We start from the raw sequence: 17,225 nt of genomic DNA on the forward strand, positions 1-17,225 counted from the left end.
AACAGTATTTAAAAATCTTTATTAAAAAAACATCATTTTAAACAAACCTGCCTTGTGATAAAAAGCTAAGTCAATCAACTTTCATTTTCATATGGATTAGCTGTACAGGGGTCTAAACATTACTGTCATTAGTCTTCAAATTAAAAATGAATTTTGCATGGAATAAATCAACAAATCATTTACATATCACACCTGATTAAAACATTAATTTTCATTTGTATATTGTACATGCAATTTATCTTTTATTTTAGATTAGGATTACAACAACATCAAAGATAGATATGCATACCTGTATGAAAGAAATCATTTACATGAAGCAATATCTATCAAGCAAAAATTAAATGTATATATAATGAAAAACTGTCAGATACTCAAACTTTTTTTACTTTACTGTACAATAATAAATCTACAGAATACATGTAAATAGAATAATCCAGAACTCAAAAGGCCAGTAAGATATTCAAAATATATCGTTATATATAGACACATTTTTTCACAATTCAGTATAGACTTGTGTACAACATTAAATATTGGCCAATAGACAAATTGCAAAATAATTTTCTTTTGTGATGGGCAAATAAGCAAGTTTGAAAGCCCCTTTTTCTTAAGTTTTATGTGTTTACAGGAGAAACTTGCTAATAATATTTTTTGAAAACCAATCCAAATCAATCTCAAGATGATCACCTTTTGTTTCTAGAAAATGAAGTTTTCCAGCTTTGTCCATCAGCTTCAAGCCCAACCAGTCTTCTTTATACAGAGTACTGTTCTGCAAAGTGAAAGTATTTTTTCCTTGCCCTGGATAATAAAATCCAAACCATTCAGTGTCTTTTGGATCAACCATAGTATCCTGTGAAAATTTGACCATCACAAAGTTCTTTAATTTCATTAAGTTTTTCTTATATGTCTCATTCTTACTGTTTTCATTGTTAATGTCTGCCAAAAAAATACTCTTTTCCTTATACTCTTCTTCATTAAGAGGATCATGCCAATACTGGGCTTGAGCAAGGGAAGACTGGATCCAACCAATATATGCACCATAGTTCAGCAGTTTTCTAATGTAATCGCAAATTGTGGAGTTGTCCCCTGGACATCGAGGAAAACCATATACTCCTTGATGCTGACCACCAAATGTTATGAGATTAACCATTGGAGGTGTCGGACACCTTTGAGCAACAGCCCTCAGAAACTGACCTCCCTGTGAAAAACCTATTGCATTGTAGCCATTCTTCAACTTTGTGTCAGACATCAGCTTTTCACAAACCAACTTTACCTGTTTATTTGAATTCATAAAGAAACCATTTTCTGTGTCTTCTATGATGTTGTTTCCAATCATAAGTGAATTCACGTACACACCAGGAACGTTCTTCTCCAGGAATTTTTTAATGGATCCCATACTTAATGGATTACAACAACTGTCTCCCATGCCATGCCATATTATTATTGGAAGAGATGTATTACCGGCCCTAACGGTAACATCATTTGTGACAAAACAATTTGTAGTTTTAATTGCACACAAACTTAAAAACACATGGATACCAATAAACGCTATCACAGAATATCTTCGCTGCATCTTTGATTTGTAGTTTTTCAACAAAATATCTTGAAAATAAACGTTTAAATAAGTGTTACTAGTTGTTGTATTCGAACACTCCCGTCAGAATTCTCTCACACAAAGTCGCAGTACTGCACCAATTGCCGTAGTAGTTCTTAAATATACGTTAGTAAATATAACCGGAAGTTACGTTTTAAAGGTATCACTGTCTGCATAAACGGATGCAGATAACAGTTTTGCATCACGATGTGTACACATTTAGTAAATATTATTTTAAAAAAAAGAGTATTTAAAGACCAGCCGGAATATAGTAAATTATACATTCTTAGTGAACTTTTTAGTCCAGTTAAGTTGTTACTTTGTTTACATCTATTTTTTTTATCCTAAAGTTGAAACATTGTGGCATAGGAACTGAGAAAGATTCATAAGTACTATCTTAATAATATTAAACAAAGATTCAAAAATATTCTTAGTAGGTTGTTTTAACGGGAAACTACTCAATGGGCTACTTCTACTCTGTTCGCCGCGGGAAACGAACCTCGAATTTAACTCTCTAAACTTACCACTGACCCACAAGGGACTTTCTGGTTAAATGGATTAACTAAAAGTAGTATTTCATTGTTTATTAATACTGTTGCGTCAGCGAGGTCACGTGACTAGTATCACGCCACTTCCTTCTCGAACCTTCCTAGATTGGGGGTAGCCTGGTATATATAAGATGGTGACAACGTGACGGGACAACAGAGGTAATGAGTAATTGAACTGCAGTCAGAGAGTGTGTAATTGAACTCGAGCATGTGAGACGTTTGTTATAGCGCGACTGTTGAAATTAAGTGTATCGCAAAGTTATATTCAGAAAGAATAAACCAGTTTTATTTAAGAAAGGACTTGTGTCGCTAAAGTTTCGTCGGAACGAATTTACGGAAAATTAACTAACGAACGGAGACGTAACAATACTAATAAATAGTTGTAACAACATATCTACATATGTTTAATAATACAAGAAATGATTATTAAGAATTAAAGTAAACTTTTTTATGAATAAAACCACTTGATTTCAAAATCTAAGTAATAATAACTTATGTCATGGTTAGTAGCCTTTACGAGCATTTAAGTTGAATTACTAATTAAGTATTATTATTATTTAGCTATTAAGAGCTATAATACTGCCAAGTGGAGCAGCCTGAGTCTCACTACAATACTGTAGATTCTTAGAATAATCAGGAACCTTTTAGACTGGCAAGGCACAGCGATGATAATCTGAAAATGTATTCAGTTGCTACGGTTTGTGGAGAAAACAATGAAAAATACATGTTCCTTCATGCCACAGCCATCTCTACTGACTTTACTTGAGGACGCTTCATTTTTAAGGACACGTGTTTCTCCAGACCTTAGAAATATGGGTATGGCTTCCCTCGGGTACTGACTGTTTTTCAGAGATACTGGTAGTGGGTACGTGACCATAAAACCACTTCGCTTTGGCAGTGAGGCAAATTAGATTAACCTGTCAATGTTTAAAAGGATGGTAACAAGAATACTCCAATATTTCAGGTAGGTTGTCTCATGTATTGGTTAGATTCAAGGACAAGGTGGTGCAACATATGACACTGATCTTGAATGTGTTCAGTGTTTTATGCCATAGAGCAATTGGATGAGGAGTAACCCAATGACTGAAACACTGCCGTTGTTAAATTGTACTGCAGATTCGACCATGTGGAAAACCAAGTAATTAGTAGGTTTAAAAGAGCGAGTACATGGGTCTAACGAATGGAGTAAGTGGCGTGGTATTCTGTGAATTTCTAATAGATGTCGGAATTAAACATAGTTCAGGCAAAATTAATTCTCGGTTAAATTCGCCATGTATTCATCGAGCACATTTATGTACCATTACATTTATGAGTTATTTAGTAGTTGAATTGGTAAGTAAAAGCGCTTTTGTTTTCAAGTGACACTTTTATATCTCATTCTGTTTGTTAAGTTCGATTTATTTTCCTATTTTGAATACAAATTCATCACACCTTCCGTTACTCTGGTCATATAACTTTCCAGAAGACATCAGCACTGTCCTATGGTGCGAGACTTGTCTGCCCAAAAGCCAGTTTTGAAAATCCAAGTACCTACATCAACCGAGATCCAACTCAACCAAAAGCAAGCGCCAGTAGTAGTAATAGCGGGACAAAGAGTAATAGGTATAAAGGTAAATGTAAAATTATGACACTAATAGAAAAATAAGTATTTTTACATTCTCGTATATTGTTATTGATTAACGGAGAATTCTGTTCTTCGGATATCTAATTCCAAGAATACTGTTTCAAAAGATGGTAAAAGTTTTTTTTTAGTTTCCCCACCATTCCAAAGTATCATGAAAATGGGATGTTTATATATAATTTGTTTGTTTGAAATTAAGCAAAAAGCTACACAATGGGCTATCTGTGCTCTGCCCACCACGGGTATCGAAACCCGGATTCTAGCGTTGTAAGTCCGCAGACATGCCGCTGTGCCACTGGGGGGCGTTTATATATAAGGATTCATCTTATGCAAAAAATTATCACATGCCAATATGTTTGTTTGTAGTTAAACGCAAAGCTACACAATGGCTATCTGTGCTATTCTCACCACGGGTATAACCAAACACGGTTTCTAGTGTTGTGAGCACGCAGAGATACGTTGTGCCACTGGAAAGCGTAGCCAATAAGACAAGAAAATTTTACTTTACCAGTCTATCAAATATAATGAATCCTGCTAATAATGATTTTCTTTTATATTTGGTAATTTATTTTGTTATATAACCTAAGGCAGATTACAAACATTATACTTAAACAGGGTTAAGTAAGTTATATTAAAATAATTGTGAATGTGCAAATCGGCAAGTGACGTAACAAACACAGTTGATATAGGGTCTCAGTGGAACTACTTTTCCAATCCTATCTTGATGAACCTATACTCTGCTGGCCTCTTTTTATGATGGAGTCCCTTCTTGATTATGTTGTACACTGTTGTATAGGGTACGTGGACGGCTTTTCACGATGACCTTCGGGTTAGTGGATTCTCGTCTATTACAAGAAGCCGCACTTTGCTGAGGTTCTAGTTATTGCAGGTCTCTTTCTGAATGTTCCTTGTGACCCAAGTTGATCCATATATTCCTTGTTTTCCAGTGCTATTAGCCGTCTTCCCCCAGTGGCTCAGCGGTGTGGAGACTTATAACGCTAAAAATCGAATTTCGTTACCCTATGTGAACACAGCACAGATAGCCCATTGTGTAGCTTTGTGCCATATTTTTTCATTTTCTCTTGTTTTAATTATTCAAATTGTTTACTTCTGATGCATATCATATTTCTGTTGTAATTACAAATATCATTTCTTTGTTTTGTACTTCCAGATTACTGATGACGGAATTTTTATGATTCCAAAACGTTTAGTGAATGCTTCCTATTATCACGTTCATGTTTTGCTTTATCATTAAACTTACGTTTTCTGTAGAAGTGTTACCAATAGTAGCCAATGTTAAGGAAGAAATAAAGTAATTTATTAACAGTACGTGGACTACACTTGGCTTTATTTTCACCAAGTAACTTAAGAGAACCAGCCCAACAAAAGAACAACATTACCACAGAGAAAAAAGTCAAAGAACAACTTTTTAGTGCTTTATGAAGGGCTGAGGAAGTTCTGTGTCAAATGAGGAAAGAAAACCTTAAGCTTAATTCCAAAAAGTTTGAATTCTTCCGTCAACAGCCAGCATAGAAAGTGTGTCTACGACTCTGTACAGAATCGGCCAACATCAAAGATCCTGTATGAAATAAAAGGATTGCTTGGGCTGGGTATCTGCTATTGTTGTTTTGTAAAGTCATTATCTGGCATAGGTCGTCCTCTACACAGATTATATGAAAAGCCACTCATCTTAGATACAATTCCCAGGATGTTGCAGTAGGAGCAGTTCTGCCACAACTACAACATGGAAAGAATATATGATTGTCTACTATAGCAAGGCAATGAATACCACTGAAATGAAGTATTGTTTAACTCAGAAAGAGCTGCTAAGTGTTGTTCAAGCCCAAAGTTATTTCATTATTACCTATACGGCTAAAAGTTACACTTCATATAGCTCATGCAGTATTAAAGTTGCTGATGAAGTTTTGCAATCCAGAAGGCTAGATGGCTTCAAAAATTCCTGGAGTACAATTTTTAACATTGTGTTTCACCATGGAAATACCAATACATTATCCTGAAGACCATATGTTGCTGAAAACTGTATACACCGTGAAAAGAAAGAACCAAAATATAATAAAGATTACCCCTAAAGTACAGAGTATACACAAGTGATGATAAAGAACTAATGTGGCCCAACACTCAACTAATAAGATACTCAGGAAGCAAAAGATACAACTTTGAAACAATTATTCAATGGCTCAAGAATAGTGCAGAAAGACCCTCATGGCAAACAACTGCTTTATACAGCTCAATGACAGTTGTACTAGACATACTAGGATTCATTATGGTTACAAAGTAGCTCAATATGTCGGAAATGGAAACATACTATTGAACAGAGGCAACAACTTCAGTCATTACTTCCACAATTTCTACATTCCACATCATCCTATCATATACACAACTTTCCAAAGGCTGGACACTTAGGTGTTAAGAAGATACTGGAGTAAGAAAATATTTATATTGGATGGAGTGCTGGGTATCTGTAGAGAAATTAGTAAAACATGTGAACTCTGGTGTAAGCAAAAAGGTCCATTAAAGAAACAGTATAGGTAACTACAGCAGTATTGTGTTGGTGCACTACTTGAGAGAGATGCTGTCAATGTGCTTGGTCTTCTGCCACAAAGTAACAATGGAACTAAGTATATCATGATTGTAATGGTAACTAGGTAACAGAATCTCTAGCAAGGAAGCTCAACAACAAACTTGTTTCAAGATTTGGTGTATATATGGAATTTCATTTAAATCATGAATGGGACCTTGAATCAGCCTTTGGAAATGTGTCAAATCCTTGAGATAAAAAACACCAGGATAACAGCTCTTCATCCATCTTCAGACAGCATGTTGGTGAGATACAACTGCACCCTGTTAAATCAATCAGCCATTTATGTAAACAGACATCAGAAAACATGAGATCAAGGTCTTACACTGCTACTGATGAGTTATTGTACACCAGCACATAAAGCTACAGGCAACCCATCAGCATCACTGAGGTTTGTAAGAAAACTAAGTGTCATTGGACCTTCTGTACTTTAATCCTGAAGATAGTCACTTAGGAGTCATACACAGAACATGTAAAGAGATTAAGTAACACTATTGATGTCATGCATGACTTTACTCAGGAGACACTTAAATCAGCTAGTGATAAAATGAAAAGTCACTATGATGCTACTGCTAATAAGACTAGGCTCAATGGAGATAATATGTAATCCTTTTCACAAGAAAGGACAAACTCCAAATGTAAGCATGTGCCAGGAAGTACCATAAGTTATACTGAAAATAATCAATGATAAGGTTTAAAGAATCCAGAAGTATAGGAGATATAACAACAAAGTTATCCACCATGATTAACTTTGGAAATATGTTAGTGAGAGAGTGACCAAATGGGTAGCTACATAGAAGAATTCATCAGAGGAATCTGATCCAGCTAAGGAGCCCATAAAAGCACAACAAGTCTCTTATTTATACACAGGTATTTCTATAGCCCATCTTGCCTATTATGTTATTGAGTTGTCATTTTGAATTTCATTAGTATAAGCTAGCTAATTACGTTATTGATAACATATTATATGTTGTCTGAAGAACATGTTTATTAATTGCAATTGCAGAGGAATAATTTTAAGTTCTAAAAATTATTTTTACACACACTAGGTTTTTCTTAAGTGAATTCATTTGGTCCATATTAGTGGAATTTGCATCATACCTAATATATGTTTTTTAAAAGTTATTGAGAAAAGTTGATTGATCTAGATGGAGGCATAGGAATCATGCAGCAAATACTATTTTACCAAGGGATTTAACTACTTAATATAAATTCTGTACCACACAGTAGTCAATGTATAGTTATTAACAAGAAAAAATAATCACTCAAAAATTTCTTACAAATCTCATCTGTGCTAAAAGTGTATGATATTTGTTGTTGGTATTTCAGTAGATTATTCTAACAGTAGTTCTTTCTTTCAAAATATATATTATTGGTGAAATAACATGTAAAAGTAAAAATTATTCACCCTTTGCAATTTTAGACATTTTTTTAATTACATAAAATAAATTCATCATTTTAAAACATTCACAACAATAACAAAAACCCAACTCAAATCTACCATAGCAATGAATCAAACATTTTTTTTAATAAGCTATAATTTCCTTATAAAGTTAAGTGTCTGGGTGTCAACCTTTATGTAATTTTCTTTCAATACTTATGTTGCTTGATAGAGAAAGCATCCCTGATAACATTCAACAACCTTGCCATCAGTAGTTTGAGTTTATATTAATAAGTAATTACCAATGTGTAGCATTTTAGTACTGTTTCTATAGCAGTCTTATACAATCAACAAAACACCATATACAGGAATGCTGGTTGGAATTTATTAAATTAAGGATCAAATATGTATTTTTTTAAGAATTCCAAATGACAGGCTACGATTACCACATGTACAGATTTTTACTTACGAAATAATGCATTGCTTTAGAAGTCTTATACCTACCACACACACATTCTTTGTCAGGACTACGGGCATAAATTATTCACAATATTAACTTCATGTATATGCATCCTGTTTAAACAGTAGTAATTCACATACACTTAACTAAACCAAAGTTTGTTGAGTTTTTTACTTACAGTTAAAAATACTGAATGTATTGTGATTCAAATGGAGAAAAATAGATATAAAAATAAAATATGCAAACTACTTGTTGTAAGAAAAGTATACAACTCAAACTGTGACTGCCACTTAATTGTAGGTTATTTTAAATAACTAAAGAGCTAAAATAAAAGTACGAGTTGCCATGATACTAAGTTCATTTTAAGACAAATAATCAATAATAAGTTATTCAATATGGTATAATAGGGGGTAATTATATACTTCAGCTTATGAAAGTTTTTAAAAACTGTTTAATCATTACTTAATAAATGTGAGATCAAAGACAATGATGTCAAAAATTGGTTAAGTGTTAGCATTAGAAAAAAACATCAAAATATATCAATTAATTATTCCAGTAAATACAGATGTAATGAAGGTGCTAACATCATCAATCAGCTTGATAAATACCTTTAATACTCCTTACATACTAATATAGTCACCTATATGAATTGTTAGTGTAAGTAACACAAGACCTGAAGAAACCAGTTACAATAACAAATTTGCAGCTACATTCTTTGAAAATCAAATCAAGATATTTTATTAAAAAAAAGTGTTGTGACATTTAACTATTCAATTCTTGTTTTCCTTCATTACCATTTATATACATTTTTGATAATTTATTGCAACAACAGATCACTGTTCTCAAAAATAACATGGCATAATTATGCAATTGTATAATATATCAATATCAGATACTAGCAAGTTGACTTAAATTTTCTTAAAACTCCTGACTATTCAAAGATACTGAAGTAGTTCTTTTCTTGAATATGTTATTCATATTCTACAGATTGACTATCACTAAATATGCTATACACAAATTCCAAGCAAGATCCAGATAAGTTTTCTCCATTCAATTTGCAATAAACTTGAATAACAGTGGAAACTACTGGAACTTCACTTAACTATGAAACTACTTGTGACTGTATCACAACTTAGAAAAATATTTTAACTGCTCTGTTTTATTCACAGCTCATTCTTGTGTGGAGAACAGCATGGTGTCAGACGAATTTAGTAAATTTTCACTGCAGCTGCACAAAATGCCACCTATTCACTGAAATGTACAAGAAAATCTATTAAATGAATTGAACTACCAAGAAGAAACTTCTTGATTGGTGAATGATTGAAATCCTACTAATAGAAGATGATAAAGAAATCAAAAACATTCAAAACAGGTTTAAATTTTTAATGAAGCAAGTTTAAATCTAAGTGAATGGTTCAATTTCCTGTTAAAACAGACAAGTATGAAAGCCAAATGGGTAGAGTATAAATGTAAATACAATTACATCAACTTCACAGATGATACTGAATAAAGAAAAACAAAACAGACATAAGATTGGGTGGACTTGGTTGTAAAGACTACATATACTATTAGACTGAGAAAAAAAATAAAAAATAAATTGAACTATTTCTGTATATTTACCACATGCATTGATCATGAAAAAAGTGAGTTTGAAATATTGTGAAGGATTACAAGTTGCAAAATAGTTACCAGTTTTTTCAAGAAGGGGTAATAATAACAATAATAATAAAAAAAATTGTAGTCGAAATTTTAAGAATTTAAAATTTTTTGATTGGTAGATTTCCACACTAGTATATCAATTAATGAAAATATGTAAATAAAATCATGCGATAAGTGACATCATAATAAATATTTACACTTAGTAAAATCTCAGGAGTGGCTGGGAGCTTCTAGTTCTTTATTGCCTAACAAACATAAGTGTTACACAAAAACACAGGTTGTCCAAGGGCACGCATTCAATCCCATGGGCCAGGCGAGAACTGAAGTTTTGAGAAATGCTAGCTATCATTAGCATGACTAACTTGATGATGTCAACTGTCATCTAATGGAGTGTTAAAGAAGTGCTAGTAATTTAAAGTAATCTTTTTTCTTTTACATAAAGAGAATAATGATTGTCACATTTGTGAACAAATGTCTATTAGCATTAGACTATTAATTATCCAAGAAATAATTAGCCAATTTTTATTCATGAATAGTTTTCAATTTTAAGCAGTATTTTTTATTCTCAATCGAGTGCTTTTTACATTGGTGAATTTTCCCACGATGATGATATACATGTTGAGAAACTTTTGGCAGGTACATCTGCCACAAGCGATCTTAAATAGATAGAGAAAATGTTTAAACTTCATAGTTTCAACACCCTACAATATTTCAAAATCACTTGTTTTTGTTTTAAGAATGGCATATATTGCAAAATGACAGGTGAAGCCACAAACACACTCAATACTAACATACCTAGTTTATTACATTAGATTCTCTCTATTCTGGTATATACCTTTAATGTTTCACAGTATTTTTATATTGTGTCCATTATTTTCCTTACACCTTTTATTTATCTATTACCAAAGGAAGTAAAACAGATATCTCCAAAAGCTTCTCTCTTTTAATCTGAGTTTTTGTATATGTCAAACTGAACAGTCCCCCATTAGCTTTTATATTTGTGTATTTAACAATTATTCTTTGGATATTGTCTGCCTAAATACCACGTGCATTCTGAATAGAACTGTACTATAAAAGAGAGAATATACAAATAACTATTTCCAGTAAAACTCTGAAAAGTAATGAAAGTTGGTGACAAATTTAATATTTCCAGGAAATTCATTTTTTAAATCTTTGGTTCAATATTACTTCAAAGTTTGATTTTCACTGTTCATAAAGACTATATGTGAAAATGTTATTACATATAAAATGCTAAAAAAATTAAAAACTGACACCACCTTGGCTGAATTGCCTTCTTATATATCTTCTTTAAATCATCTCACATACAAATAAAACAACCTGTATACGTGTTAATGTACACCAGATTTCAGGAATAATAAGAAGAGGAAAATGACTGAGTACGAATTAATATAGTCAATTTGTTTTAATGATAAAATTTGATAATCAGAGCCAATATAATGTTGTGGTGGAACAGATTGTATCAAAACTATTTTGAAATTTTTTGACATTTCATAGGTAGTGTGATGCCACCAAAAACAGTATGTAACAGCCCTTTCTAATAGAAAATATTTATACTCTTGAGATCAAAATGATGTTTTCATATTGGGGATTTAATTTCCAAAATAGAGACATCCCTTGTTAACTAACAAGATTGGAAAATAAAAGAAAATGGATCAACTTGAGGTACCAGAACCATCCAGAAAAATGACCCACAAAATGTCCTAATCCATCAATGGCAAGCCAAGTGCAAAATCTTTTAACAGCTTAGAGCCCATGAACAATATGGTCAGTATCAAAACAGACCATGTGCCCCAGACAACAGGCTGCAACACAATAAAAAATGATGTCAATCTGGAAACTAGGCCAACAGAGTATGGGTCCACCAAGATAAGGCTTTCAGTCATATCTCCTGTACCAACTGTTGCATAGCTCAAGCAGCTGGAGAATGCAATAGATATTCATACTATTCCATGCAAAAACATTTTAGTAAAGTTGCCAGAAACAGTTCCTCTGGATTTCTGTGCAATCAGACTGTTGAAATAGGTACTGGGAAACAATTACCTTTTGTACAATAAATGGACTATGGAAAGCCTGCAGGTAGAAGTGATGTGCTTTGAACACTACAGCCTTATGACAGCCTTTTTCAGTGAAAATTATGCTGCAGGGCTATTATTAAGATGCACAGTTATAAGAGCATGACCTGACATGGCAACATGGACAGTAATGACAAAGCTCCAAAATCATTTCACTATAATGTATTCAACCCTTATATTTAAATATACCAGCTGGTTCAGAAGTCCATTTATAGGCAAAAAAATTATGAAATGAAAAAATAAAAAATAATTGTCAGTGATATGGAATGAGACACTGTGGGCCTACCCTGTAACAATATCATTGAGGTCATTCAAGGCCATGTTTACTATAAATGTTATTATCACACACCCGAAATGCCTATAAATAGGCATTTGAATCAATCTTTGCAAGTCTGTTTATTTACTCATTCACAAAGTGAAAATTACATGCCAAAAATATTGTCCAAACCCTTCTACAAGTGTGGCAATGAACTTCTGTTACAAAAAATGTACTCACTGACATAATTAGTATTAATCATAGATTAATGTAGAAGAAAAAAAAAAGACTTTGTATAGCTTGCACCCTTACCACTTTGATCACGAGGCATTGCAGGTCCACATTCATGGCTCTGTTTCACAATGTTTTCTGCCTCATCAATACTAATCTTATATGGACTGTCTTCCACACAAACAGTTGAGCTTCAATAAATACAATGTAGTTAGCCGACACTATTTTCGTTAATGATAAAAGCTTTTAAATAAGAAGGTTGCTTCAAAAAATGAAAGTAATGAAGTAATCAGGCCATCATGGAAAACTTTGAAAAAGTGATTTACACGTTATTCACATATACTTGTGTATTAAATCTAATACTTAAAACATTTATTTGGTATCTTTAAACCTATAAATCAGAAAGATAGTGCAGGTACAAACTATAAGTTGACTTTAAAGAAGTATGGAAGGTATTACAAGTTGAGACTAACTTAAGTTAAAAAAAAAAGTTTACACACAACTGAAAAACCATCATAATACCAAACATTATTGGAATGGTTTTAATTGGTGGTTTGAATTAGGCTATTTATAATTGTGTAAACATTAATAATTATAAATAGGTTTTATAGTCTGATCTTCAAAATAATAATAGTATTAAACTGTTGTTAATGAATTACATAAAAAAAAAGAAAAAGATTGTCACATGCAAATACAAGTTTTGACGTACCATTTAACACCAGCAGAAAATTTATACTTAACATGTCCAATAAATTTTACCCAAAATAAGTAAATGTAATAACTGTTTTTAAATGTGCTACAAATTAGAGTAAGATTAATGAAATTTTAACTTTTTGAATAAGATTTTGTAACAGACATTTAAAAACTGTTTTAATATAAATTTTTTTTTATGCTAAATGTTATTTTTTAATCATAAACGTATTATTACAATTGGAATATTATTTCAATCCTATACAGATATATCTAACCTACAATTTTGGTGGAAATTAAAGAAAATGTCCAAACTTTTGAATATTGAAATGTTTCTTAAAAGAAATTACATATTGTTCCATAAGACAGTTATTATTTTAAACCTGAAAAACCTTTGTACAGAAAACAACTTAAGTATTTCTATAAATTTTTCTATTTAAGCATAACAACAGGAAATAGAAGTTAATTTTTTAACCTACCATGATAATTCTCCTTTGTCTGTTTTATTCTGTATCAGTTCTTCCCAGTAATGATGAGTTTCTGTTATGATGTTTTCTGCAAAATCCTGAAATTTTTTCAGACAAAAATAATTGAAATAAGAAAACTGAATTTCTACTAATATAACATTTTGAATACTTTATTTTAGTATGAAAAAAAAAAAAATACAAACTTGATTCACTTTTGGTTTGGTTTGAATTTCAGTGTATAGGTTTTTCTCATAGAGACTACAAAGCATGCTCACATCAACAGTATGTTTGATTTTGTTTGTTTGTTTTTGAACGTCGCGCAAAGCTACAGAAGGGCTATTTGCACTAGCTTTCCCTAAGTTGGCAGTAACATCCTAGAGGGAAGGCAGCTAGTAAACACCACCCTCTGTCAACTCTTACCAACAAATAGTTGGATTGACCATCACATTATAATGCCCCCACAGCTGAAAGGGCAAGCATGTTCAATGTGATGGGAATTTGAAGCTGCAGGTTGCAGTGGCTCCCTAACCACCAGGCCACTTAGTTGAGACTATTGAAATAAACTCAACTTACAGTTAATCTAATTCCAGCAAATAAAAGTAACACATAATAAGCCCAAGTAGAATAAATTTTACAAGCAAATGAATGTTATAAATCAATCGTAAATAAAAAAAAAAAAAAAATTGTGTAAACAAGTCAAACTACTACATCAAATGAGAAGTTAACACCCTACAACTAGGATTATTTCAAAATTTTAATACACTTATTATAACCCTTTTTATGCAGAACATTTCTGGTTGCAAACTAGACCTTGACTTACTGTATTATACTGAGAAATACTTTTCAGGATTCAACACGGCTACCAAATATTAGTCTTGAACTAAATCTAACCTATATAAAAGCCAGTGTTTCATATCATGCTTGATTTCTCAGAATAGGAGGAGTCATAAATATCAAAATGCATTTATCCAGATAGAATAGTTTGATTACTGTCTGCCCATCATGATTTTAGTGACAGGGGTGAAAGGGGCCATGAGGGGTGGGGTGCCATGAAACATTATAATTGTAGAGAGTGTTGCTATAATAAGCCTAACATAAACATGTAGTATGGAATCACCTAGCCTAAAGTGCACAAAATCTATCATGAGAGTAAAAATAGATTCAATTTTAAACTTAAAATCATTTCTGAATTAAGCTGTTTTCTGTTATGTCACCAAAAAAAAACCTCTTTAATCAATGGAGAATATAAATTAAGAAATCAACAAATATTTTTTCAGTTTTGTTGTTCATACATTTCATTTTATACTTTCAGTACAGACTAACAACAGTATTAAGTTATATTTTTGTGGCTAAGCAACACGACATAAAAGCCATTGTTGGAACATAGTGTTACGATAATGCACTGCCTTTTCTTATACATATATTAAAAGTTGTTACTCTAACCAATTTTTACCAATAATTTTTCTATGAATATGCCACTAATTCATTTCATGAATGATCTTAATTTTGAGTGGCTCACAAAGGAATTTACCAATGTTTGACTGCCTCAGCTACACTTTTCTGCCTCTGTCAAGATTGATTTCACAAAATTTATTTATTTCAGTTAGTTATGAAATGTGACGTTAGAGTATACTTTGGGGTAGGGGCGGTAGTACTTGCCTTGTCATTTTTAACAGGCTGTATGCTAATTTCTTAATAATATATAGTAATTACTTTTTCAAATACCAAATACTACATTACCCAAACATGGCAATGACTGCACATGGCTGTTCATATCAGTACTGTGTATATTGTACTAAATACATGTTGAATATAAAACAACAATTATTCTTTGAAATACTCTAAATGGTTAAACTTTCTTTTAACATTCTACGAAAATTAAGAATAAATCTTCACAGCACTTTAAAAGTATTTAATACAAACTTAAACTACCTTCCATCAAGAACACTGATTTAACAATAATAATAAAAAAACTACGGTTTGACAAATCAACCAACTAATAAAATTTCGAGCAGTCTATCATTATTAAAGTACAAGATTCTAGGGTAAGGGACTAATGTTTAAACTGCAGTTTCAGACATTTGGTGCAATAATTCAGTGTATATCCAAATAATTTACTTCAAAACAGTATTTGGTTTAAATTAACTGAATAATAGTTTTTCTTATACGTGGGTTGAGCATGGAATTTTTAAAAACAATGTTAAGATTTTGCTATAAAGTTAATAATGGTAGCATTCATGAAAAATTGATTGTTGAATTTTTATTTGACCTAAAGATGACATGTACAAGTTAATATAAACATTTGCACCAGTACTCACCTGGTGTCATAATTCAATGGTAAAAACATTTTCAAACAATAATCATTATTTATGTACTTTCATGTTCAACCATAAGGAAGGAAAGAAGAAAGAAAGGAAAAAAATGGTGTTTTAAATTGCATATACCAAGCACTTAATTCTTAAATATCATAATTGTTTTGTAATAATTTCCTTGGGTTAATTATTTAAGTATATTAGACTTTAGATATTGTAAAATATAGTTTGATTCAGCAGCTCTAACTGATTTCAGATAATCAAAGTGTTTATGCTGTTCACAGATCATTTAGTATTTAATGTTTGTTGAAGCATTTTGTCAATATACTGACCCATATAATGCTTTTAACAATATGGGAACTACAATGGGCAATTCAGAGCTATTAAGCTTGTAAAAAAATATTCGTAACAATGATCCAACAAATGAAATTTGTCTTGATAAAGACATGAACATTCAGGTACAAAACAATGTTCAATATATAACATTATAATTTATTCTTATTTACATCACAAAAAATGGTCTTGTACGATTTGCCTTTTAGTATAGTAGAAGCACTATAATCAAATGTCTGTTAAAATACAAGCATGGGCTGGAAGATAATGAAGCAGTGAAAGTTTGGTTTATCACAAGTTGTGATGTAAATTTTTTACTTCCAACAATTTACTTTCATATTATGCTGGCCTTTAAAAAAATTTGATATATTTGCAAATTATTTTACCAACAGATTCCACCAGTGTTACTATCTAATTGTATTTAAATTTGATGACGAGGAACCCACTTTGAGACTAATAATGGCTGGAAACGGCTTGAATGGGTAATGAAGAAAAACTTTAATATAAGTTTAACATAACAGCAAATGTACAACGTTTCGACAAGGTTTTGTCATCATCAGCCGTCTCCAGCCATTATCTAATTGTATGCTTATTTTTTACATACTTGCCATTCTGAACAGAATATAGTTACTTAAAACTTTCCATGGTTTCATACTTAGTATATAGTAGTTGTTTTATAGAAGATGCTTTCGGTTACACAAAAATATAGTGTCAGTGTTGTTTGCTCTTTTATTGATATTTCTCAAAAATAACTTTAACAAATTATTTTCAATTTTGCATTTTTTATCTGCACTCAATTTTGTATCTTATATTTTAAACTACTTCATTAATCTTTTGTTGTGCTTTTTTTTTTTTTTTCACTGATACTTAGACATATCACACAGTAAGGGATTATGCAAAAGTTGACCACATTGATCACAAGATTTGTGCAGCATAGACACAAAGCTTCCAAAATAAAAAAACAATTATCTATGAGATTTGCTT

General features: G+C 31.7%; 2 protein-coding genes across 2 annotated transcripts in view; both read right to left on the reverse strand.

The window, feature by feature from the left end:
* Positions 1–1,707, reverse strand: LOC106460392 (palmitoyl-protein thioesterase 1-like). The gene has a single exon (XM_013920082.2). It carries the CDS (start codon positions 1,568–1,570, stop codon positions 620–622), a length of 951 nt encoding a protein of 316 aa, XP_013775536.1. The 5' UTR covers positions 1,571–1,707; the 3' UTR covers positions 1–619.
* A 6,066-nt stretch (positions 1,708–7,773) lies between these two features.
* LOC106460393 (inorganic pyrophosphatase-like) overlaps positions 7,774–17,225 on the reverse strand; it is a 14,951-nt gene continuing 5,499 nt past the window's right edge. Inside the window, exons 4-6 of the mRNA XM_013920083.2 lie at positions 13,609–13,694; positions 12,521–12,630; positions 7,774–9,451 (exon numbers count right to left, since the gene is read on the reverse strand). Of these exons, the coding sequence (XP_013775537.2) occupies positions 9,420–9,451; positions 12,521–12,630; positions 13,609–13,694 (228 nt within the window). The 3' untranslated portion in view covers positions 7,774–9,419. The remainder of the gene's footprint in view (positions 9,452–12,520; positions 12,631–13,608; positions 13,695–17,225) is intronic.

The sequence above is a fragment of the Limulus polyphemus genome, unplaced genomic scaffold (assembly GCF_000517525.1).
Source record: "Limulus polyphemus unplaced genomic scaffold, Limulus_polyphemus-2.1.2 Scaffold763, whole genome shotgun sequence".
Taxonomy (NCBI): Eukaryota; Metazoa; Arthropoda; class Merostomata; order Xiphosura; family Limulidae; genus Limulus; species Limulus polyphemus.